Source organism: Olea europaea, chromosome 13 (genome assembly GCF_002742605.1).
Source record: "Olea europaea var. sylvestris chromosome 13, O_europaea_v1, whole genome shotgun sequence".
NCBI lineage: Eukaryota > Viridiplantae > Streptophyta > Magnoliopsida > Lamiales > Oleaceae > Olea > Olea europaea.
The window spans coordinates 14253834-14278817 of NC_036249.1; the positions used below are offsets into that span (position 1 = coordinate 14253834).

General features: G+C 36.4%; 1 protein-coding gene across 1 annotated transcript; it reads left to right on the plus strand.

Annotated features, from left to right (window-relative positions):
* The first annotated feature begins 16080 nt into the window (after positions 1–16080).
* Positions 16081–23512, plus strand: LOC111407682 (biotin carboxyl carrier protein of acetyl-CoA carboxylase, chloroplastic-like). Its single transcript, XM_023037313.1, has 7 exons — positions 16081–16441; positions 17857–17910; positions 18006–18172; positions 18256–18553; positions 18822–18893; positions 22969–23034; positions 23147–23512. The coding sequence occupies exons 1-7, from the start codon at positions 16286–16288 to the stop codon at positions 23168–23170; spliced, it is 837 nt and encodes a 278-aa protein (XP_022893081.1). The 5' UTR covers positions 16081–16285; the 3' UTR covers positions 23171–23512.
* The last annotated feature ends 1472 nt before the right edge of the window (positions 23513–24984 follow it).

Genomic DNA, 24984 nt, shown 5'->3' on the forward strand with positions numbered 1-24984 from the left:
CAATTACCCCCCAATATGACAGAATTAATACCAATTATTAATTTTTGCCATATTTATTTTGTGTTTTCCCGCAACATTTGAAATTCCCAAGAATTTCAATTATTATTTCCTTCCATAACATGAAAAGGTGCGACATTGCAAACCCTTATAAACCCCAAAGACACGTCATTTCATCGCACCACTAAATCACGCCTCATTATTTCGCGCTTTTTTCTCGCAATATTACTATTCATCTTCTTGCTTCCCTGCTATGTTTCTCAAGCAAAATTTAACAAAACTGTATTTCGTTCCCAATGGCGGCTCCACAAATCCAATCTGATGACTCTTTTAGCTTCGAAGATTTCCAGAAAATCCTTACTCGGCCATATGTAAATTCGAACTTCCTTGCACCAGCCAATGCCGAACTCAATGAGTTCTATCTGGGTCCATCATTCAACAACGCCGAAGCCGTCGAACAAGTGGCGGTGGGCCAGCTATTCCCTTGCACTCAAGGCCCTCCGTTGCTGGACTCTTTGCCGTTAAGGCCGATTCGCGAAAAAGGTATTCGCACTTGGCCTAAATCTGTTGTTATTTTTCACAGATGGCATGCTCGCCTTGCGGGCCATGGTTCTACCAAGGCAATTTTTGATCGTGCTAGAATTTCTGATTTATTAGAAATCGCTCTTCAACCCCCAATTTTTGACCCGGTGCTTTTTCCTATTGCTTTAAGTTTTTGGTCTTCTGAATATAATACCTTTGTTTTCCCTCCTGGTCCCATGTCTATTACTTTAAGGGATGTTGGGGCCCTAGTAAATCTTCCACCTTTGGGCGATACCATTTTCCCTGGTATTTTGATTTTCGATGTTGTCCCGAAATTTGACAAGAAACTCACTAAGTCCTACTCAAGCCTGCAAACCTCTTATAATCACTCAAGCGCTGAACCTTCCCATGCCGAGCGTGTGGCCTTCCTTCAGATTTGGCTTTGTAAATATATTCTTTGCATGCCAAGTATGAAACCTTCCATGAGCTACTTACCCATAGCGCATGAATTGGCGCGTGGTAGGCCTTTGAATTTGTGTTCCTTCTTTTTGGCTGCCCTTTATAGAGGCATGGCTTCTCTTCAATTTCAATTGAAAAATGGTACATCTCCCACTGGCAGTGGGCCTCTTTGGTTAACTCAACTATGGTTGAGAGCATATTTTCCACCACTTGGTGCTCCATCCATTTCCAGTCGTTCTGCTAGCTGCTATGGGCTAGCCATTGATCCACTGACCCCTGTACATATATCCAGTAGGAACATTTTTTCATTCTTTTATTCCTTAAATTTGATTCCTTCTTTCTTTCCTTTTCCTGCTCGCTTGACTCCAGATTATGTGCAAACTCCATCCACTCTGGACAGTGCGAGCGCCTCTCTGCTCGTTTGGGTTCAGTTTTAGACTGGGAGGGAGTTGGTCCATGACATTTTAACTGGAACCAATGCCAAAGTTGGGGTTGAAATATATGCTCCCCAATTTTTTGCTCGCCAACTTGGTTTTGGCCAAACTTGGCATGTTCCTCCTTGTTACTCTAAAAATTTGACAGACCGCTTTTACACGATTAATAGGGCAGAGGCACAAGCTATAGATGCTCGCAACCTTCTTTTGATGAGCAAGTTTTCATTTGCCCCCTTCAATTCTAACCGTGCTATCCATCCCCTTGTTGAACAACTCTGGCCATCAGTGAAACCCAAATTATTTGCAATTGATGCCAATCGTGCTTTCCATTCACTAGATCAGCCAAACACTTCTTCCACTTCTCCTATTTTGGTCACCCCTGTGTCCACTAGGAACCCTTCCTCCCCTGCTCGTGCTAAACAATCTATTCGTCCATCTACTTCTCTACCTACGAAGGCTACTGCAGTTAAGAGTGCCTTAAGCCACAAACGGCCAGCTTCAACATCTCCCGTTTTGAAGGATGATGATGATGATGACACTCATCTCATCGTTAGGAGAAAGGTAATTGAATTCGGTTTATTCACAAACATATATTTCTATGTGCTAATGGTTTGCTTGAAACCTTTATATGTGCTAATGGTTTACTTGAATTTCTCAGAAAAGTTCAGCCTCTCCTCTGAGGACTTTGGTATTGGCAGCTCCTACTCCATTATCCTCTGCTGAAGCTGCTTCGTCCAAATCAGCTGATGACGAGACTATGCTCAAAGAGAAACCTTCAGTCCCAAAACCTTCATCACAACCAATGGAAAAGCCCCCAAACATCGAACCGAAGGTAATGCATTTTTTTGTGTGTTTTACCTTTGCTTGTGCTATTGGTTTTTGATTTGTTGCTTCTTGAATTCTGCAGAGGCTCCCATGGGTCTGCCCGTTGTGGCAGAGTCTTCTCGCCCAGATAAGGGGAAGTCTCCACAGGTGGTGGAGCCAACTGGTGATATGCCACTTCCCAAGATTGCTGATGAGGTAACATATCACTTTACTTTCATTTTCGCTTCGTTTATTGTAGTGAAAGCCTTTAATGTTGGCATTTTTCTTTGCAGGGCGCTGATGACATTGTGCGTTCCATCCAGGACTTGTTCACTTCCTGGGGACAAGTCAAGGCGTCTCGCCCTACTTCAACCGGTCGTCCTTCTGCTTCTTCAGAGGAAGATATGAAGTTCCTCAAGCAGTCAATATTTGAGTGTGTGTCTTTTATGGACATGGACATCAGTCAGGCTAGTGCTACTAAACATAAGGATAAGCTTGAGCTGTTGAGTGCGAAGTTGGCGCAAGCACTGACACTTCCGTCGCTCAATATTTCTGTTGATTTTAAAGCGACGTTGAAGGTTGTCCACTCTGACATCCTCTCCTTGCTGGCCAAAGATGTTGAACTGAACGCCAAGAATACTCAATATCTTCGCGCTGCATCTGAAAGAGAATCTTTACTTCTAGAGATTAACAAAGCCGAGGATGAATTGAAAGAAATCTCTTCCGAAGTCATGGTTGAAGACTCCTTGATGACCAGTTTGGCTGCAGAGATGAAGGAGCTTCAAGCAAGGATAGACGACTGTAAGGCGAGAATGGCTGCCAAAAAGCGTAATGCTTCCCAAGGAATTGAGCGAACCAAGTCTTTGGTCGAACAGTTTAAAAAGTTGGAGGTTGATGACGATTTTATAGCTGAATTAAATGTCGCTTCTTCTCAGCAGAGCGAGGATTGAGGGAGACTTAGGGAAAGAATTTGATCGGCCTGGGGTGAATTGTAATTAAGACATCTAATGCTTTAAATTTTCCTTTTGTAACTTTGTACTAACTTTCATTGCTAAATTTGAATGTAACAACAGCCATTGTTGTTAATGAACGACTATTTTGACTATTTGCGTGCTAATTGATGTTGTCCTTAATCGTCAACCCCCAAGCATTTAACTGTTTTATGCTAAGATTCATGTACATTTTCTCTTGGTATTTCTATCTCTTTTCCCAAGACTTTGGGCCACTTGACTCTAATTACTAGGCACGAGTGTGGTCGTTCATATTCTGTCTCTTCACCTTCACGCCCCTATAAATGCACGTATATTTCGCACTTTTCATTTTCATTTCCACTTTTCTTCAAAAAAACTAATTTGCTGCCATCGTTTGGCATTTCAACAATCGATCCAAAATTTTCGTCTTCCATAGAAATGGATCAGTTGATCCATCCATTTGGCTATCTGTTTTGATATCACATTTGGTATGGGAGATATAAGAAATATTCTTTGGTCAGCGAAGTTCTTCCCATCGTCTCCATGTTCTTTACAAGGAGTTTAATGATGGAAGACAATTTTTAAGGATGCCTGTCAAGCCACCTTACTTGCTGAGAGTGCTTCTCAGTCTCCTTGCTCGTTATTGCAGCAATACGATTAGGCAGGCGATGTGAGGGTGCTTTTCTTCCCTTTTGCTTGCTGAGAGTGCTTCTCGGCCTCTCTGCCTGCCCACAGTAGTGCGATCAGGATGGCAATCAAGCCCAGTTCACCCTCTTACTTGGTGATCGACCGAGAGATTAGTTTGCTCTCAATTGTAGCTTATAGAGCATTTAGTATTTTGTATCTCGCAATTTGTAATGAATGTTTGATAATAAAGGAATTTATTTGAACGTATTTTGTTATGGCTCTTTTTATATACAATCGTTCAACACGATTTGATTACGCTTTTATTTGTTCACTTTCCCATAAAGAATGAACATATTTTTTTAAATATTTACCATTAATGAACCTCATGTGTTTGGTACCATCTAAATCTTCCAAATGATAGGCTCCATTAGGCAACACACTATTTACTTTATATGGCCCTTCCCAATTGGGCAACCACTTGCCATATTTTGGATCCTTGCTATCCAAAGGGAGTACTGTTTTCCAAACTAATTCGTCTAGGCTAAATGACTTGGCTATAACTTTTTTATTATAGAACTTAGCCATCCTTTGTTTTTAAATTTGCAATCTATCTAGGATGTTCAACTTTAATTCGTCCAATTCTGATAAGATTTGAATTAGTGATTCGATATACTCATCATCACTTAACTTATGTTGCAAACACATTCTGATCGATTGCACGTTAATTTTCATAGACAAAACGGCCTCCTGTCCATAAGTAATTTGGAAATGAGTAATTTTGGTACTTGACCGAGACAACGTCCTATAAGCCCATAAGGCCTTGTTTAGACATTCGTACCAATTTCTAATATTTTCATTTATCATTTTCCTTATGATATTTTTTAGAATCTTATTAGAAGATTCTGCTTGCCCGTTGGATTGAGCGTAATACTGTGTAGAGTTCATTGCTTTAACTCCAAACTCGCTCAAGAATTTATTCACTTGATCTCCATTTAAAGAAGTTCCGTGATCTACCATCAAAGTTTGTAGAATCCCAAATCTATAAATAATATGATCACGGATAAATTCTATGATACTCTTTTGGGTGATTTCTTTTAAAGCTACCGCTTCTACCCATTTAGTGAAAAAATTAGTCACAACTATAACAATGGTATGTTGCTTGGACGATGGGGCATAAATCTTCCCTATCAGGTTTATCGCCCAACCTTTGAACGGCCAGGGTTTGATAATGGGTGTCATCTCTCTTGCTAGCGCCCTTTATATTGGACCATGCTTTTGGCATGCTAGACAACTCTCTGCATATTGAACACATGATTCTCTTATCTTGGGCAAAAAATATTCATTCCTAATAATTAACAATCTCATCCTTTGGTCAGCTTGATGAGCTCCACATATCCCTTCGTGCACCTCAGCTATGATTGTCCTAGCTTCTTGCAAACTTACACATTTTAGCAATATACCATCAGAGCGTTTCTTAAACAACTCTTCATCTATCAGTGTATAGTTTAGCAAACGCAACTTCACTTTTCTACTATCTCCTTTATTAGGTTCTTTAAGGAACCTTTTAATCTCTGCCCTCCCATATATTGCATCTACATCTTGTATGCAATGAATTTCAATCATTCTCGCCCTTCTTTGGACTACGGGCAATATTACTTCATATTCATAAGTAGATTTTCAATTAAAAACCTTTGAATACCTTGAGGCCATCTGGGCCAACTCATTTGCTATGTTATTATATATCATATTAACACATTGAAGCTCTACTTGGTCGAATTCTTCCAACAACTCTTGGGCGATTTCATATTGACTTATAATGGAATCACTTTGACATTTAAAATCACCAATCAATTGGTGAATTACCAATTGAGAATCGCCTCTAACGATCACATTCTTTACTTCCATATCTATCATTAATTCTAGGCCCACGGTTAAGGCTTCATATTAGGCTTGATTGTTAGTACACATCCTATCCAAAGTGAATGCGAACTTGTAACAAATCCCTAAAAGATTTATTAATGATACTCTTACTCCTGCACCTTTAGAGGTTTTGACCCATTGAAATGCAAAACCCAAGGTTTTAATTCGAATGAATTGATTTCTAATTTAATTTTTTCAGGCATGTCAAGGCATGGATGATCAGCCAGAAAGTTAGCCAAAGCCTGATTTTTTATTACCTTTTGGGGTATGTATTATATTTCGAATTCTGATAATGCTAAAATCCAAAGACCTACCCTTTGGTGTAAAATAGGGCGAGAGAACATATACTTAACCAAATTTACTCTAGAAATCAAATAAACGGTTACGGGCCGTAAATAAACCCTTAATTTCGTACACGTGAAATACAATGCAAGATATAATTTTTCAATGGCAGAGTAATCACATTCACATTTTGTTAACCATCTACTCAAGTAGTAAATTATCCTTTCTTCACCAAATTGGTCTTCTTGCATGACCATTCCAACTATTGATTTTTGTTCAACCGATATATATACTTTCATTGGCCGTCCTTGGATTGGTGACACCAACACTGGTGGACTTGATAAATATGTCTTTAGGCTTTCAAAAGCATTTTGATGCTCTTCTTTTCAGACGAATTCGTCCTGATTTTTCAACTTTAAAAGTGACGAAAAAACTTTAGTTCGTCGGCACAGTTAGAAATAAAGCGTCTTAAAAAGTTTACTTGGCCTAAAAATCTTTGCAATTCTTTTTTATTGCTAGGTGATTTGGCCTCTAAAATGGCCTTCGCTCTATTTTTATCAAGTTCAATCCCCCTTTTGTGTACGAAGAAACCAAGGAAGTTTCCTGCATTAACGTCAAATGCACATTTCAAGGGATTCAATTTTAGTTTATATTGCCTCATTCGCTTAAATGAACATCTCAATTGTTCAAAATGGTCCTCTTCTTTAATAGATTTGACCACTATATCATCTACGTACACCTCAGCAAAATTGCCTATCATATCATGAAAAATCAAGTTTATTGCCCTTTGTTAAGTTGCTCCTGTATTTTTTAGTCCGAAAGGCATAACTATCCATTCAAAACATCCTAGAGATCCAGGGCACCTAAAGGTAGTTTTGTGTATATCTTCCTCAACTATATAAATTTGATTGTATCTTGAATACTCATCCATGAATGAATATATTACATGTCTGGCAGTCGAGTCTACTAAAGAATCTACCGTAGGCATTGGATATTCATCTTTGGGTGTGGCTATGTTTAAATTCCTAAAATCTATGCACACCCTTAATTTACCATTCTTTTTAGCACTGGCACGATATTGGATAACCATTCGACATATCTAGCTGTTCTAATAAAGTATGCCTTTAATAATCGCACTATTTCTTTCTTAATTTCAGGGAGTACATTAGGAGCAAAACGTCTAGAAGATTGTTTATAAGGTTTAAAATTTGGCTTGGTTGGTAATCTATGATCCACCAAACCTCTATCTAAACCAGGCATGTGTTCATATTCTCAAGCAAAACAATCCTTATATTCCTTTAATGAAGCGATTAATTTATCATTAACCTCTTGATCAAGCATCTAGCTTACGAATATTGGGCGATCTTCTCCTTCATCGCCAATATTCACTTTAATCAGAGGGTCCTATGCTTGAGCGTATCCAGGCTTGGTGATCCTCATTACTTCATCATCCAATTCCTTTATAGGCATTTCTTCTTCTAAATAATCGACCTTGTTGATTCTCGGCCAATATTCTGTTCCAACTCGAACACTGCCAATTTTTCTTCCAATAATTCCAAGGCTGCTTCTTCTTTCGTCTTGTCCTTACATTCTTTATTGAAAGCCATTAATTTGGCTTTGAAGGCCTAAACATCGACCATTTGCCTTTGTTACTTACAACTCATTTAAAACTCCTTGATTACTCTTTTGCCAATTATTGGCTCTTCTAGGGCCACTATGTTTGGCCTCATTTGACCGAACATTTCAGTGAGTGCATCTATCGAAAATGGCTCTTCACTCTGTGCTACAATTTGAGTTTCTTCTCCATCTTGGACTACTCTAACAGGCCCATAATTTTCTTCATACATGAACCTTTCTATTGAGTTTGCTTCTGCGACAAAAGGCCTATGATCGACCTGCACCACTTCTGCTTCACCCTTATCATTCCAAAAAATCAGGTATTGATGGAGCGATGAGGGTATACAGCGACTTTTGTGTATCCAATCTCTTCCCAATAACACATTATAACTAGTAGTACCATCTATTACAAAGAAGACTGTAATCTTAGTAATTGTCCCTATAGTTATGTCCAATGGCATAACCCTTTTAGTTGAAGTTGCTCCTCCATTGAAACTTGTAAGGATGACTTCTGTTGGAATCATATCACTTTTCTTTGCAAATTTTCTCATCATCCTAGATGGAATGGTGTTTATAGCTACTCCATTATCAACAAGTACTTTTGCCATAGGTATGCCGTCAACTAAAACTTTAACGTACAATGGCCTCAAGTGTTTAGTTAACTTCATAGCTGGTCTTATAAAAATAACCTTTTTGGCAGCATCTATTTCCACTTCCTGTTTGTCCTCCGTCGAGTTATTCTTTTGTGATAAGTCAACGTGCAGTATGTCGCACTAAGCTTCTATTTCCTGAATTTCCTTTTTACTGTTTTCTAATGCTTCTTCTTCGGTTACCCAACCTGTGAGAGAGGCATTATTCTTGGAGGTGATCCATACTTTTCAGAGCGAGGAACTCTCTTTTTCCTTTTGGGTGTCCCGTACAGCACGTAATAATCGAAAGAACGCCCAAACGGTTCCCCCAACAAGTCCACTTCACGAACCCCCTCTCGATGTAGTTGCTTCAACAGAGTATTGTACGATACCCCTCTCTTTCTTCTTTCTGCTTCCAGATCAATTTCCTCTTCGATGTCCGTTATACCATTATCCCCTTCATAATCGTAGGCCCCTCTAGAAGTTTGGTCTTCTTCATATTCCAGCACACATGCTTCTTCTTTGTTATCCTCCATTTCTTCTTTTTCTTTCTCTTTGTTCTTGAACTCATTGGCTAGTAAGTAATTATTAGTCATGACAGGAGGTAACGTACCGAACTGAATAGTAAGGAACTGATCTGGATCTTCTCCATCTCTTCTGTCTCGCTCAAACTTCGATCTCCCAGAAGAAGTTTTCGACAATTCTTCCATTGATTCACCTATACCAGTCTCTTCACTGTCTTTGAGAATCTTTTGATTGGCTATCTCGAGCAGCTTAGGCGCTTTAGGACGTGGCATTCCCTCTAGTCATCTCGTTGAAGGGTATCACATTTCCTGCGTTATACTGGAATGAATGCCATACATTTGGTTGGCGAGGTTGTGGCCTGAATGTTCTCCCATTATTTACTGGCCTGAACTGCCTCTCAAAAGGCGGTCCCCTATAGAATGATGTACCTTGCCCTCTACCAAACTAAGCGTTTGGGAAAAAACTAGGGCAATGGCGATGTTGCCATATCCCTGGTTTCTCTGTATTTGCACTCACTTCTCTTTTGCATCTTGCACATAGGACGTCTTCATCCTTTTTGTGCTCCTTCCCTTTGATACATTCAAAAACACTGGGATGTGGCCCAGGGTCCTCTTCCCCGTCATCTATAACCAACTTAAATTTTGGCAACTTGTTTTTGAAATCAGTCGTCACCATGTTCACCCCAAGTGGCTGTGGAAAAGGGTTTTCATCCACTATCATTTTTTTCTTATCCTCGAACGTAATTCGTCCTAATTCAATGGCATCCTATAACACATGACGAAAAACCAAACAGTTGTTAATCAAATGTGACCATGCATTATGTCACTTACAATATTTTTTACCCTTAACTTGTTCAGGGCTTGGCAATTTATGTTTATCGCTCAACTTTATCTGTTTATCCTTATATAGTTTATCAAATATAAGGTCAGCTTTAGTTACATCGAACGAGAACGTTCTAGCCTTTTTATTTTCATCTTTTATAGGCTCATCCTTGCCCGACGGTCTAAACTTAGCCATTATAGGACAAGTATACGTATCTCCTTTAATTAATTCGGTCAAACACATTTCGGCTTGATCGTAATATTTGTCATTAATGGCATGAACATCAAAATTTGGGTCTCTATAAAAGTCCCCTTGCTAGAATTTTTCATTTGCTCTTCTTCTCTTATTAATCGTTCATACCTAATCACGTTTCCGCTCAACTGAAAAAGATCAGGAAATTCCTTGTCTTGGAATTTCTTTTTCAAATCAAAGTTTAGACAATTTTGAGCGATTTTGACAAACTCTTTTTCGGGTAGAGGTACAAAACATTTACTTCTTTCTGTCTTGAACCTTTGAAGGAAACCTTTTGCCCATTCGTTTGGCATTTGATGCAGACTCGCCAAATCGAACAAAGTAACTTCAGATTCAGTCTTATAAAACTGAGCATGGAACAATTGCTCCAATTATTGTCATGTTTGAACAGAGTTCGCTGGCAAATTGATGAACCGGGAGAAAGTTATTCCTTTTAATGAACTAGGGAACAACCTCATTTTATGGTAGTCTGTTACTTCACCACTTTGCAGTGTAAATCGCTCTATGTATTCTAGAGTAGGCACCTCTCCTAAACCGGTAAATAGTGAGAATTTTGACACTTTATACTCTCTAGGCCATGGATATGCTAGGTCTACCCAATCAGGATATGGCTTTGTGTAAGTCGGCTTAATGACAGAACGTACTCCAAAAGCCATCTGATCCTGTACTATTTCCATAATTTGATTCCTCAACATGACGTTGGGGTCATATGGAATTCCTACAGGTTGGTTGATCGGTTGATTTGCTTAGGGCCTGATGTTTGGTCCTTGGTTGGCAACAAAGTTGCCTTGATTTGGGCCATTATTACCGTTAGCCTGAATATTTATTCCATCATTAACACGTGGGGCATTCTGTCCATTATTTAGGACATTGTCTCTTACATTTAGGTTACCCTCAAGTTAGCTGTACCATTACCACTATTCTGATTTGGCATTACACCATCCCCCTGGTTTGAAGTAGAGGGACGAAAAGGTGGTTCTATCCCTTGGCTTGGACTTAGGACTAGGGGATTATGTCCTACAATTGTCCTAACTTGAAAGTGATTTGCAAGATGCACAACTGGCTGACAAATTTGGCCTACTAACTTATTCATTATTTCATTCAAAGTATTCAGTTGTTTGGCCATGTTGTCATAATGTGCATTCCCATTTTGGGTAAATATTTCCATATTATGAATATTTCGTAGATTTACCTGTTCAACGACATCCTGTGTGAGTTCTCCAAGTAATGCACGCATGGTTCGAGAACTCAACTCTGTCATTGGTTCGTAACGACTGTGACTGCTCTGACTCTGTCCCTCTGTTCGTGGAGAGCTATGCTGCTCCTCATATCGCTCGATCACAGACTGGACTCCTCCCTGACTTGCTGCTTCCTTATCAGATTTGTGAGGCATATTGTTTCACATTTTGTATCTTCAACACCAAACACCAAGGTCCCACTGGGCGTGCCAAATTGTTTCGCGCGGGTAGTCGCTAATAATTAAAAAGGAATCTAACGATTGTGTAAAGAACAAACTTCTTGAGACAAAGTCCCAAAAAGTGGTGTTTTATTGGTGATGATTTACAATTGGAACTAAACAGAATGCCTCCAAGGGGCACAAGCACACGAGTACTGAAAGAAATGTTTAAGTTTAAACTAAAAAAATTGAATTCTCTGTTTGAGAGTGTTTGATTCGAGGTCCTTTTTCTCTATGTCTTCTCTTCCTTTTATATTCCCTTGATGATTTTTTCGTGACAAATCGCTTGAAAACTGCTTGATTGCTCTATAACTACCCACTTTCTTTATGGTGGCTAACTTGTCGTGGAACTGACGTCTCTAACTGTTGCCAATACTCTTTGTCGTTCAACCGCCTTCAACTGGGTTCCTTGAATCGTGGAATGTGATAAGATTACTCAATAACTGCTTCAATAATTGCATTTCTGGATAACCATAACATTTTATGTTTGCTAAGATCCTGGGCGATTCGAAGGTATGGGCGAGAACAGGGTCATCGCTCTGGGCGACTGTAAGGCACTCCATTCGCCCAGATTTTGGATTTCTTGCAAGTTTAGGCGATGATGTTACTGTGTTCGTGGGCTTCCACTGCGTTCATTAATAACCCCGTCTGGGCCTTTATCCTGAATTCCTCAATTGGGCTTCATTCCTTGGGCTATTCGATTTGGGCTGCACTTTTAGTGTGTCAACAGGTATTATAAGTTGAAATCTTTATTTTGTAAATTAAATAAGCTAAATTATGTAATCCGAAATCTTATAATCTGTATAATGCTAAAAAATCACATCAAAAAGGTACCCAAATAACCTTATTTATGTATCGATGTATACGGCAAATTATAAAATTTTGAAATTCTGTAATTCTAAAATTCTGGTTATACGCCACAAAGCTGTCCAAATGCTATAATTTGATTATACGCTATGGAAACACATTCACTATAGTGTAAAGCGAGTAAAATCACCATAACTGATCATACACTGTAAAAACACATTCACATCAATGCAGAGCGGGTAAAATAACCATATGGAGTGATACACTGTGGAAACACATTCACACCAGTGCAGATTAAGGTAAAATAATCTGGATACTTTCTAGTTGTTTTAAAAATAACTTTAGATAAACTAAAATATGTAATGCGAATATAACATGCTAAGAAATGATTTATCTGTACTGAATTTAGCTCTAATAAAGAACTGATTATAAGATTCACTTATTTTTGAAAATCATGCTGTCAAACCAACTATATAAAATAATTAACTTTTTGATATAATATAAATTTAATAAATACTTATTTCTGAAAAATAACTTTTTCCACCTACCAAGTTGTAGATTGATCATGACTTCAATCTTCTCGTCGCCTTCTCACATTCAAATACTAAGTATGACATATCGCACTCTTCCCAAAAAATCATATCTCATTACTAAGGTGCTTTAAGCATTTTTCCAACCATGGAAATAATAATTTACTAATAAGAACGTGGAGTCTTTTATTTTCAATGTAATGTCATAATCCCAATTAGGATCACTAATAACATATCCGTCTTTATATAAGTTATTCAACACCTAATCCCCAATATTTAATACCTAGTTTGGTTTTCATACTAAAAATCCAAGAAAATAAAAAGATTACAAAAAACAGCAATGTATTTCCAAACTATTGAAATGTGGCACCATTTTTTGTAAATGGAAAGTGTCACCAAAACCATTGACAGCAATAGCACTTTTGGGCAGAATTTCAACAATAGCACTAGTTCATTGCCTTGCTCGAAAAAAGCCTAAAATTTCTTAAATAATAGAGAAAGCGAACCTCAAATCCTTAATTAATTGATTGATATCATATAACTACAACAATTCTAAAGATTGAAGCTATAATTTACAAACCCATTTCATATACTTTGATTTCAACATGAATCTTCCAGTATACATTTCTTTTTGTAATAATATTTTTAAATACCTAGCCTAAAATTTCTTAAATAATAGAGAAAGCGAACCTCAAATCCTTAATTAATTGATTGATATCATATAACTACAACAATTCTAAAGATTGAAGCTATAATTTACAAACCCATTTCATATACTTTGATTTCAACATGAATCTTCCAGTATACATTTCTTTTTGTAATAATATTTTTAAATACCTCAAATACATCTTAATGACGTTGAATTTTTGCTAACATTCGAACATAGGAAATTGTTCACAATCTCTAAAATCAGCTATCATCCATTACTATGTAAGTATTTTGCGTACCTTCAAATATTTATCACTCTCTCTCTCTCTCTCTCTCTCTCTCTCTCTCTCTCTCTCTGCCAGTTTCTGCCCTCATTTCTCTGTGCATATGTCAATGAAAAATGAAAACAATGGTTAAACATGTGCCACTTGTATATCAGTATGCCAAGAATTGCAAAGGAAGTCATCCAACTTCATATAAAACCACATTAAACCCTTAACTTCCAAGATTAGAAAAATAAATCCAAACTTTAAATTTTGTCTATCTTAAACCCCTCAAAATATTTTTCATAATAAAATAAACCCCGATAAAATGATTTACTTCAATTTTAGTCGTTTTGACAAGTCAACTTTTGATTTTTTATTAATTAAGATGAGTTGTAACATGTACCTTCCTAGTAATGCCTTCCCACAATACACTAGTGATTTGAACTCCGAAGTTTGTTTCACATCCACAACTCTGGCCACAAAATCCATTGAAATCACCATTATGTGAAGGGAACAATTAATAATTCGGGATGACCGAGAGAGAACTGACAACTACTTTCAATATGGAAAACAACGATTTGAGAAAACAAAGAAGCCACGAGAGTGGATAAAAAAATCAAAGCACCATGTGATTGCTCGACTACTATATTAGAAGATAAATCGTGTGTCCTCTGTTGTCTCTCTCTTCTCTACTTCTGTATTTTTCAATTTCCTTTATTTGAATCTTATTTTAGCCTTTTATTTATGTGGAACAATAATGTGGAAATGTGACATAAAAGAAAATGAATTTGAATTTGCATATACAAATCTTAAAATGGAAGATTTCAAGGTCAGTGTTTTTGGTATTTTTTTCTTTAATTATATAGTAATATTTAATAAATATATCATTCAATAGTAGGGTATGTGTGGTTTTTTCCCATAATTGATTGCTTATCACTATGCAACTTTAGATGATTGTATGGTAAGTCTCAACATTTAAATTTATTTAATAAATTTCAAAAATTGATATGTGATTTTAAGAGTAACACTAACATAAAATAATATGTATGCACCATTTTATTTTAAAAAAAAAAACTTAAAAAATACATATTTCATTTAAAAAGATATTTTTTTATTTGAATTTATGAATCAATAGCCCCCGTTTGGCTCCATTATTTAAAATTTTAATAGCTGGAATAATTTTTTTTTAAGAAAAAAATGTGTGGTTAAAAAAAAAAAGAGAATAGTTTTGAGATTACGTGTATGATTGATAAGAAGAAATAGAAAAATAAATTACAATTTTATTGCACACCAAATAGAAGCTAAACATATAGGGTTGTGATTGGTGTACATTATGGACACCATAATGGTGTCCATAATGCACACATGGTGCCCCCCAATTGGAGGGGCGCCTGGCCCACCCGGCACCCCTCCAATAGGGGGACACCATGTGTACATTATGGACACCATTATGGTATCCATAATGTACACCAATCATTATTCAAATATATAACTCAGCAATCCCATGACTTGTCCGAATTGATGAGCAGATCAAATCTTACAGCATTATCTTTGCCCATGTTTGATCCCCATTAAATTAAATTACATTAAATTCCATTTTTCTCTCTCCTATTCTCAATCACACAATCTTTTATAAAATAATATTACAAGTAAATTGAAAAAAAAATTCCTTCTTTTTCAACCAGTCATTTTTCTAAAAAATACTATTCCCCCCATTTTCATTTTCAAGTAATGGGAATCAAGCAGGGGCTTAACTACCTCCCTCACAAGTAATGTTATTTATCAGTTTATTATTTGCGAACATTAATTTCATATAGCCCCCATTTGGAAGTAATTTTTTACCAAAAAATCAATTTTTTGACCGTTATTTTACTATTTCAACTATCATTTTTTATTTCTTCATTCACTGGTGAAACCCGTTTTTCTCTCTAACGATCAAAAAATAAATCTTATAATCATTACCAAACAGGCCTATAATTTTATTGCCTTCAATAACAAACTAATAATTCAAATAAAAAGGTGTCATATGAAATAAGAGTTGAGGTCTGCTGGTCAATTTTGTTGTCTATTTAATTTATCATTCGTGCTACAGTACTCGGGTTTAAATCTCGAGCTCCAATCTAGGGCCAAGGTGGAAACACCTCGGCCGTTGATCTTCTGCACTTGGGGGGCCCGCCATCAAAATCGGGGTAGAGAATCTACCACCTTTGCCTCTGAAACGGAACCCGAGCATTTTTTTTAATTTATTCTTGACATGTTATCACAAATTTATATCATTAGATTCACTACTAACCCAAAAAATTGATATGTCAATAATTAATTAAATTGACATCAAAATAGACCGTAAAATTGATCAACATTCAACAAATCTCAACTCATACTACAAATTTCATTGCTCCTTTCCCCACTGCACAATGCACCACCTACCACGTCACACAGGCTTGTCATGACTAATGGATCCCACAAATCGACTGATCTGGATCACAGTCTTTTAGCACAATAAAAACGACACCGTATGACATACTCACGCACAGCCCATGTTTTATCTCCGAACTCTTTGGTTTCATCAGCTACTTTGGCCCCCTCTTCTCCTCTTGTGGATTCCCCAAGCATACTCTCTCTCAAACACACACACGCACGCTCTCTCTCACACACACAGACACACTCTATTCTTTCTCTCTTTATATTTGTGTCGTGGAGTGTGTTTGGTGTGAACAATGGCGGCGGCGTTTGGGGCAGTTACGGCATCGGCGACTGAAAATGCACTCAAATCATCCCCTTATTTGCCGCTCTGCCATCGCCATGTCCTCCGCTCGAGCTCCAAGGGGACATTTCGCCTCTCTCACAAGCCCAAGCTCCGGTTTTACTCTAAGGTGATGAAATTGAATCTCCTGTTTGATTTTCTGTTCATTTGTTGTGATAAAGAATATTAGAATCGTGTTTGTTTAATTCATTTTTGTGCGCAATTTGTGATCTGATTTATGAGATCGATCTCAGTTTCTTGGACTTTGTCCATGTCTTGGCCTAAATGTATGAGATGTGTTTTTTTAAATATTTTATATTTTGTTTATGTTGTTATTTAGTTCGAGCTGGAAAAAATTAATTCAGATTTTCTTTCATGCAATTTAGGTTTCTCCATTGTTTCGAAAAGCATGCTTATGCCTTTTGGCACTCATATGCCTCGCCTATTTATGCTTTGATTTCCATTTGTGAAGGTTTAGGCCTTGATTTAGTAAGGCACACTGCATCAAGGCATATGTTTCGTGTTATCTGAGGTGGGGCACCCTTTGCCTTGCCTTTTTGTTTAGAATTCTCATCGCATTTTCTTTGTAGCCTAGAACATATTATTGATTTTTTGAGCCATTTTATATATGAACTAACCATAAAGCTAAAAGAATTGGATAATAGGGAAGAGAACAAGGGAATTGGATTATTGAAATGCGATGAACCCATTTTTTTAGAGAAGTTGCAGCATTTAGAACTAGGACAAGAGACCTAGAACATAACTTGACTCTTGTCTTTCTTTAATTTTTTCCCCTGTTGTTGTGTTAGTGTTTTTGTCTTCCTTTCTCTGGATTTCTTTTATTCCAAGAACCAAAATCAAAGCGACTGAAATTCTTGAACAGATAGCTAGTTATTCATTTGCTTTAATGCCAGAAAAGAGGGATTGAAGAAGAAATGCTGTGAAGTTACATGGATCACTCAAACCAATGTTTGATGAAGTCTTCAAATATATCAAGATGCATTATTCTTTTAATTTGATGGAAAATATAACTTGATCATTCTCGATCATCACTCAACAAACTTGGAAGTTTAAGAATGATGTGAATCCTCACAATTGACGAAGATTTTCTCTGGCAACAAATGGTATTTGAAGATCTATAAATTAGAAGTGGATGCATGACATTTGTAATTTAGAATAACAATATCTTTCTAGATTAAATTTCTTCCACCATTGAGAGATGATAAAATGAACCCCTCTAATGCCACTTAAGAAATACAAAAAAAGAAGAAGATACAATGCAGATTGGGTTTTCCTTTGCTTTTTTGAGATGCAGGTTCTGGCTCTAAGTATAATCATGAGAAATAGAAAACAAGCAAATATGAATTTATAATTTCATTAATCATTGTTTAATTCTTTAATTGTAGTTTCCATTTGGAAAGTCAGTTTTTTACTTTTTAGTTCTCAACACCCCCCCCCCCCCCCCCCCCACCCCCCCCCTTTTTGTTAAATTTAGAAAGAATTCTTCTAATATCTTGAAAGAATCGTAGGGATTATTATTTTTCATGTTTGCAATCCGGTTGGAACTGTTCTGTTGTGGTGAGAGCTCAATTGAACAAGGTAAGATTTTCCCAGTGGTTTTCATTTGAGGAACCTTTTTTCCAATTTTTCTTTCCTTTGTAGAAACGTTTAAGGAGCCTTCTGTTGTCTTCAAGGTTGCTGCGGATGGATCTGCAGATGATGCATCCACCCCTCCTGCTAAATCAGAGGTATCATCTGCAGAAGCCAAGGATGTCAAGAACTCAGTTTTGTCTCCACCTACAATTTTGGCCTCAGAAGAATCAATATCTCAGTTTTTTAGTCAAGTTGCAAGTCTTGTCAAGTAAGCACACTCAGCATCATATTCTTCTGATTGCCTCTTTCCATTCTTGAACAAGTGAGTTCATTTATTCATCTGTCTTACAGGTTAGTCGATTCTAAGGATATCGTGGAACTTCAATTGAAACAACTTGACCGTGAAGTTTTAATACGTAAAAAGGATGCTTTGCCTCCACCTCCGTCTGCGCATTCACATGCTCAACCTGCTGTACTGCCTCCGGTCACCGCACCTTCTCCATTGTCGACTCCCGCACCTTCTGTTGCACCAACGCCAGCACCTTCTTCTAAAGCTCAAGCATCCGAATCGTCTCTTCCACCACTTAAGTGCCCCATGGCAGGGACATTCTACCGAAGTCCTGGACCTGGTGAACCACCATTTGTGAAGGTGAGTGGCATAAATGCGATAATAGAAAATAAGGAAGGCAGGACTTTATATGTATTATATGATAATTATGTAATTTGTTACAAAATGTGAGGATTGCTTTACCCTCTGAAGTTGTGCATTCTCATTCCTCTGGTTAAAGCTCAATCAAAAATTAATGCTAAATTACACATATGTTAATAGGGCACAGATAGTTGACAGCATAACAAAAGTTTGTATCTGCACGCCCGCGCGTGTTTCCATTTGGCCTACTATATGCATTTTTGTGCAGGTTGGAGACAAAGTACTGAAGGGGCAGGTTCTGTGCATCATTGAGGCAATGAAGTTGATGAATGAAATAGAAGTAAGTAAATTTTCTTTTCTATTCTGCAGTTGTTTTCGAGGTTCTACATTGAGTTGTCGCTTTGCTCTTTCTTGTTCAACTAGGCCAATAAAATCAATTGCTTTTAATATTTACACGTGCTAATTACTGCTAAATATTTAGGCAGTGAAATCTTAAATTTTTCTTTTTCTGTTTTGCACCATATCAATGATATCTTCTGTGTACGAGTTTCACTGTCCAGTCAGATATCTGAAATAATGTTTCTAATTTCTGTCTGATGACTATAAGAATAGTGTTTTGAGTATACTAAAGCCTAAGTGTGGTCCCCCTTTTTCAGAACTCATTTTTTTCCTCAAAATTATTTTCAACCACACATTTTATGAGATTCACAACTTTCATCAACTTTTAAACCACATGTTTCATCAACTTTTATCAAATTATACTAAAAATCTGACTTTTAACTAAACCAAATGGGGGCTTAATGGAGTATCATCTTATGAGAATTTGTTAGAAAACAAACTTGCCAAAATTTAATGATGTAACATAAAGCATGCTTGGGTGCTGTTATTAATGGTTTAAAGTACAAATATATAGAAATTAAAGGTGGATAAGTGGGTAATACTTCTGGTCCCACGAAATATGTGGATACGAAGTGATTTGGCCAATTATAAACTATTTATAAACGATATCCTAACAAGGTATAGTGTTTCTGTTTGATTTCCAATACATTAGCAATTGAGAATTGAAACATCCTAATCAAAGTTTCTTCTTGCTCATTTTTATATATATATGTATTTTTTTATTAGCACAACCTCTCTATATTATGGAATTATCCTACTAAATGTGGAGTATAGTTATTGAGAAATGTTATTTTTTGTTATTAAGCACTTGTTTGAGCCCCATTCTCTAAAAATTCATTTTTCCCAAAATCATTTTCAACCGCATTCTTCCAATAAAATAATTTTGTACGTAAGTCAAATTTTTCCTACTTTTTAACCATACATTCTTCAAAACAATCACTATTACAATATCTGTTCTTTCAAAATATGAGGCTCAAACAAAGCTTAAGTTTGATATTATTCAAGTTGCAAAAGAAGGATGTCATAGCTGTAAGCAAAAGCTAGTTTATGGTCTGAAAATATCCCTGCTCAATTTGTTAGATTACAAAGATGAGTTGCCATAAAGGCAATGCATGACTCACACTGAATTATTTCTCATGCCTGCATTCTAAATCTATTGGCATAAACATGCTGTGTTTTCGGACCAACCCTGTAAGCTGAGAGATCGTTGAGAAGTAATAATATGATGAGTTGAGTTATTGTCCCACGAGAAATAAATATTAAATATAGCATACTAGTTAATATCAAATCCGATGTTTGTCACACAAAAGAGTTGAATTGTTTTTGTAATTATCCTAAATTAAGCTACTAGTAATGTAAAAGATCAATTTTTATCAAATTATGAAGTGCGTGTATTCGAAATAGAATCTACCTATTGGCATCTATTTCTAATTTTTGAATTTTGTAGTTTAGTGTTGTTTAACTGTGCGTGACAATCGATAATCATATGTTATTTAATCATCTTTCTCAAGATAAACCAAATCTCTATCTTAAGCACGATCCGAACATGTTTCTGGTCTGAATTCATATGCAAAGAGATGCATTCAACCACTCGATTATCAAACAAGATTGCACACATCGCAAATGTTATTTCTAACACCTATTGCCCCGTGTGTCAATTATGCAATATTCTAACATATTGTGATTCTCCCAACACTACAACAAAAAACGAGTTATTTAATTGGTAGCTAAGCAATTAAATAACTTAATAAACTTGCATAATTAATTTTAAAACACAAGAATTCACTAAAATACTTAATATTTAAATCAAAAACATATGACCAATGGTTTTATCATCCATACAATACAAAAGAAGTTTAGCCTAGCATTATGATATTCTAATTATACAAAATATATTGAAAAGATATCACCCATATGAAATAACTAGAAAAAGATCTTGAAAACTCAATTTCTTCAACAGTTGACTTCAATTCGAGCCTTGAATCTTCAATTTTTGTTGTAAAACTCTTCTCCGCCTCTTGTTAGCCTCTCGTCAATGATAAAACTATGTTTTTAGGTTATAAAATATGCCAAAGATATCATCCTAAAACTTGCCAAATCAAGAAAAGAAAACAAAATTTTTTCCCCAAATTTCTTTGGGGCTTGCGCCTCTAAAACAGAAAACGGCTTCAGTCGCCTATGTTGGGTGGTGAAGCGCGTGCCTAGTTATGTCCCGAGGAGCAATCAATATTTTTGTCATTTTTTGCTATCCTAATATTCAATTGAGGCAATTCATAGTGCATTGGAAAGCTAACTTAAAGGCTACAATTCTTTTAGAAATATCACTTTCCATTTCGAACGTTTGCTATGCCAAAAAATAACGTCAGACTGAAAATCCGGAGTATAATTTTTTCGGCTTAAAATTGATATGTGAGAGTACTTTGACTATATTTCACCTCTTTGGCTTATTTTCTCATCCAATTGATCCCTAACACTCTCGAATATCTATCGTAAGGTCCAACACAACTTTTTTGAGTATTTACATTTAGTCTCTGGATTTTGAATCTCTTATAATTGAGCATTTTCACACCTTTTCTCTAATTTAGCCATTTATGTCAATTTGTATCTAACAAACACAATACATATAGAATTAAGCCATAATTCATTAAAATAACCAATAAATACTCTAACTTAATGACCCAAATAAGTATACAAAATACACTTATCATTGCGCACATGGGGCACTACATTTTTTGAAAAATTGGGGCTTGAAAGAAATTATTCCCTCATAATCAAAGTCATGGATATTTTAACGATCAGGTGAGTTGATCATGGAAGTATTTGAGAGACGTTTCGATTTTTCTCTCAAAGCAATGGCCAAGAATTCTCATGAGATGCATCACTCACAAGTAAGGGTATTTTCAGGGAAAAATAAGAGTTATATAGAAGAGATCACTATTTTGGAAATTTTCACTGGGGAAACCAGGTCATTTGACCATGGATATGGTAAAACATTTTGTTATGTACCATCCAATTTTGTTTAAGTCAATTGTCAAACATATATGCAATGACAGACTAAAAAAGAAGAAAATTGTGTATCAAAATCAATTTTATTCTTAAAAAATTGGAAGTATAAGAGAAGAAAGGTAGTTGCCACTGTAATTTAAATAAGAAAAACATGAATAAGATTGTGGTTCTGGAATATTCTTTTGACAGAGTTTAATGAAGCACATCTGACGTGGCCAAACAAGTTTTTCAGTTTACACAAGTCTTGGATGATCACTCGCTTAACTCTTCGTTTTCTTTTTGCTAGTTTGATTAAACATTTTTTCCTATTTTTGTTCTCTGTGAACCTATTACATTGGATCCGTAAAGCTTCAGGATAAACTTATTCTGTTCCCTTTATATTCCCAGTCTCCACATGTCTAACGCATATAACTCTGGTCTGGGGTAAGTCTCCATGCTCCCTAGCTTTGAAATCATTGACATTTTGGTCGAGTGGTATCTGAAACCTCAAAACCTATAGATGAATGGATGAAAGCATTATAGCAATGAATCTGTTAAAATCTTGTCTGATGACTCTTATTTGATGTGTTGTCTTTGAATGAGGCATTGGAACCAACTATTAGGCTGAAAGCTGATCAATGCATGATTGGACAACCTATTGTGATGTGCCAGCTGTCAATATCATTGACATAACTGCAATGATATCTCTTTCCAATAATCGTTATATTCTTTTGTGATGCGATGTTAAAGTTCTGGTTTTGGAAAGTTTTCTTAGCATTAATGCGTTGATTTCCACATTAATACATATTCTGATAAAAAAAATCGACTGTGACCATGTTTTCGCCTTTCTTTCCTTGATGTTCCTAGAAATGTCCATACACACCACTCAAAGTTTCTGTTCTTCCCTTATTTATTCTTTAATGTACAGAGACATGATATATTGCTGAATTTGCGTGATTATGTAATAGCATCATAGTTCGACTATTATTTGATTTGTTTATCTCACTATGACCCGCATCATCTCTATGTAGGCTGATCAGTCGGGAACAGTAGTTGATATCCTTGTAGAAGATGGCAAGCCCGTCAGTGTTGACACCGTGAGTTCTCTGGACTAATCACTGTTGCCTAATATAACAAGTGCCTCTATTTTTCCTCTGCCTATTTATGAGTATTTATGAGTGTCCTTTCATGACTTTTTACTGTCTACAGCCTCTCTTTGTGATCAAACCATAGAGTGAATGGAGTGAAAAGCGGTAATTATGAAAGCATGGTGTTTCCCTTGGAATTGTTTTGAGACCAGCATTAAACATTTACTTGCAAGTACTGGGTGGTTTTGCATGGATGAGACTTTAGTCAGAAATCGAATTGAACGAGTCCTGAATAATTTGTTTTCCATAGTCGTTCTAGAGTTTTAGATGTCTTCGAATCATCTTGGATGGATAAGACTACCATAATTTTGTTATTATGGTCAACATACTTATGATTTGAGGATTTGGTCGTTATAAGGTGAAAGAGATTAAGTGCTTTATGTAATTGAAGTTCAATTTTGTGAAAATTTATTTCCTTGAATTTTTATTATGTACTGTTGTGGATGGGAGTGTCTACAACGGCATTGATATGGACTTTGGTCCGTTCAATTGGGTACCTTTTATGGGAGGTCTTGGATTCAAATAGCTTGGAATGCAAAAAGGAAAACCTAGTTGGAATCAATACCGATCCCTAGTTGAAGTTTGTATAATGCATATGGTTGAACCTGGCACAAACCACATCGGGGTATGGATCTGAATCTTGTGGGCTTTGGTCATGGGACGTATTGTTACTCAAAAAAATAAAAAATAAAATAAAATTATACACACACACACACACACACATATATAAAATGATAATAAAATTGTATCGTTCTGAGGATGAAAGTAGGGATTGCAAAATTCACTGCCCTCCCATAAAATTATTTCTTTTTTTTTTTTTTTTTTTTTTTTTTTTATCATGAATCCACTACCAAAATTCAATGCATAATTTTAGCATTTAATGTGTATTCTTGAATAATATCATTTTCTATTATTCAACCATTTCATTTTATAGTGTTCGATGTTAGATAGATTAGTCAAAATTTATGTCTCGATGCAACCACAAAATGTTATTTATAACAAGTGATTTTGTTGGTTGGTTTATTGGTACATTTTACTCATGAATATTCACATTTTTTTATTTAAATCATGTTTAAAAATTAATAAATTAACTAAATGGGACGATAAATTGAGATTTTTTATTCATGTCCTGCTTCATGAAAAATATCCTATTTGGGAAAGGGACAAGAAAGGTCATCCCTACCCTGGCCATGGCCCCGATTTGTTTATTGCCATCCAAGTGCATTGATATATAATTTGCTTCCTTAATTTGCCATTTTTTGCCCGTGTCACTTTCATAATGATTTAAAAACAGCAAAAAAGGGAGAAGTCAGACAAAAAGGGTAAAGCGTCTGAGGGTGGAGCAGGGTAGCGGAGGAGAATAGGTAGTGGCAGATCCAGCACCTAGCGAGGGGGCACTGTCGCTCATACTGGATCCGTCCAAATTTACAAGCGTGGCCGACTGAGCTCAGTTGCAATGCAGTGAAGTTGCAGTGAAGAAGCAACCATGGCCCCGATTTGTTTGTTGCCGTCCAAGCGCATTGATATAATTTGCTTCCTTAATTTGCCATTTGCCCGTGTCACTTTCATAATGATTTAAAAACAGCAAAAAAGGTAGAAGTCAGACAAAAAGGGGTAAAGCATCTGAGGGTGGAGCAGGGTAGCGGAGGACAAATAGGTAGTGGCGGATCCAGCACCTAGCGAGGGGTACTGTCGCTCATACTGGATCTGTCCAAATTTACAAGCGTGGCCGACTGAGCTCAGTTGCAATGCAGTGAGGAAGCAAAACGGGGATCAGAATAGCATTCTTGGATTCTCTTTTGAAAAAAATAATAATAATAATAAATAAATAAAATGAGAATCCAAAAAGCCGAAGAAGAATTTGCAAAGGAAACAAAATTTAATAGCCATTATCACGTG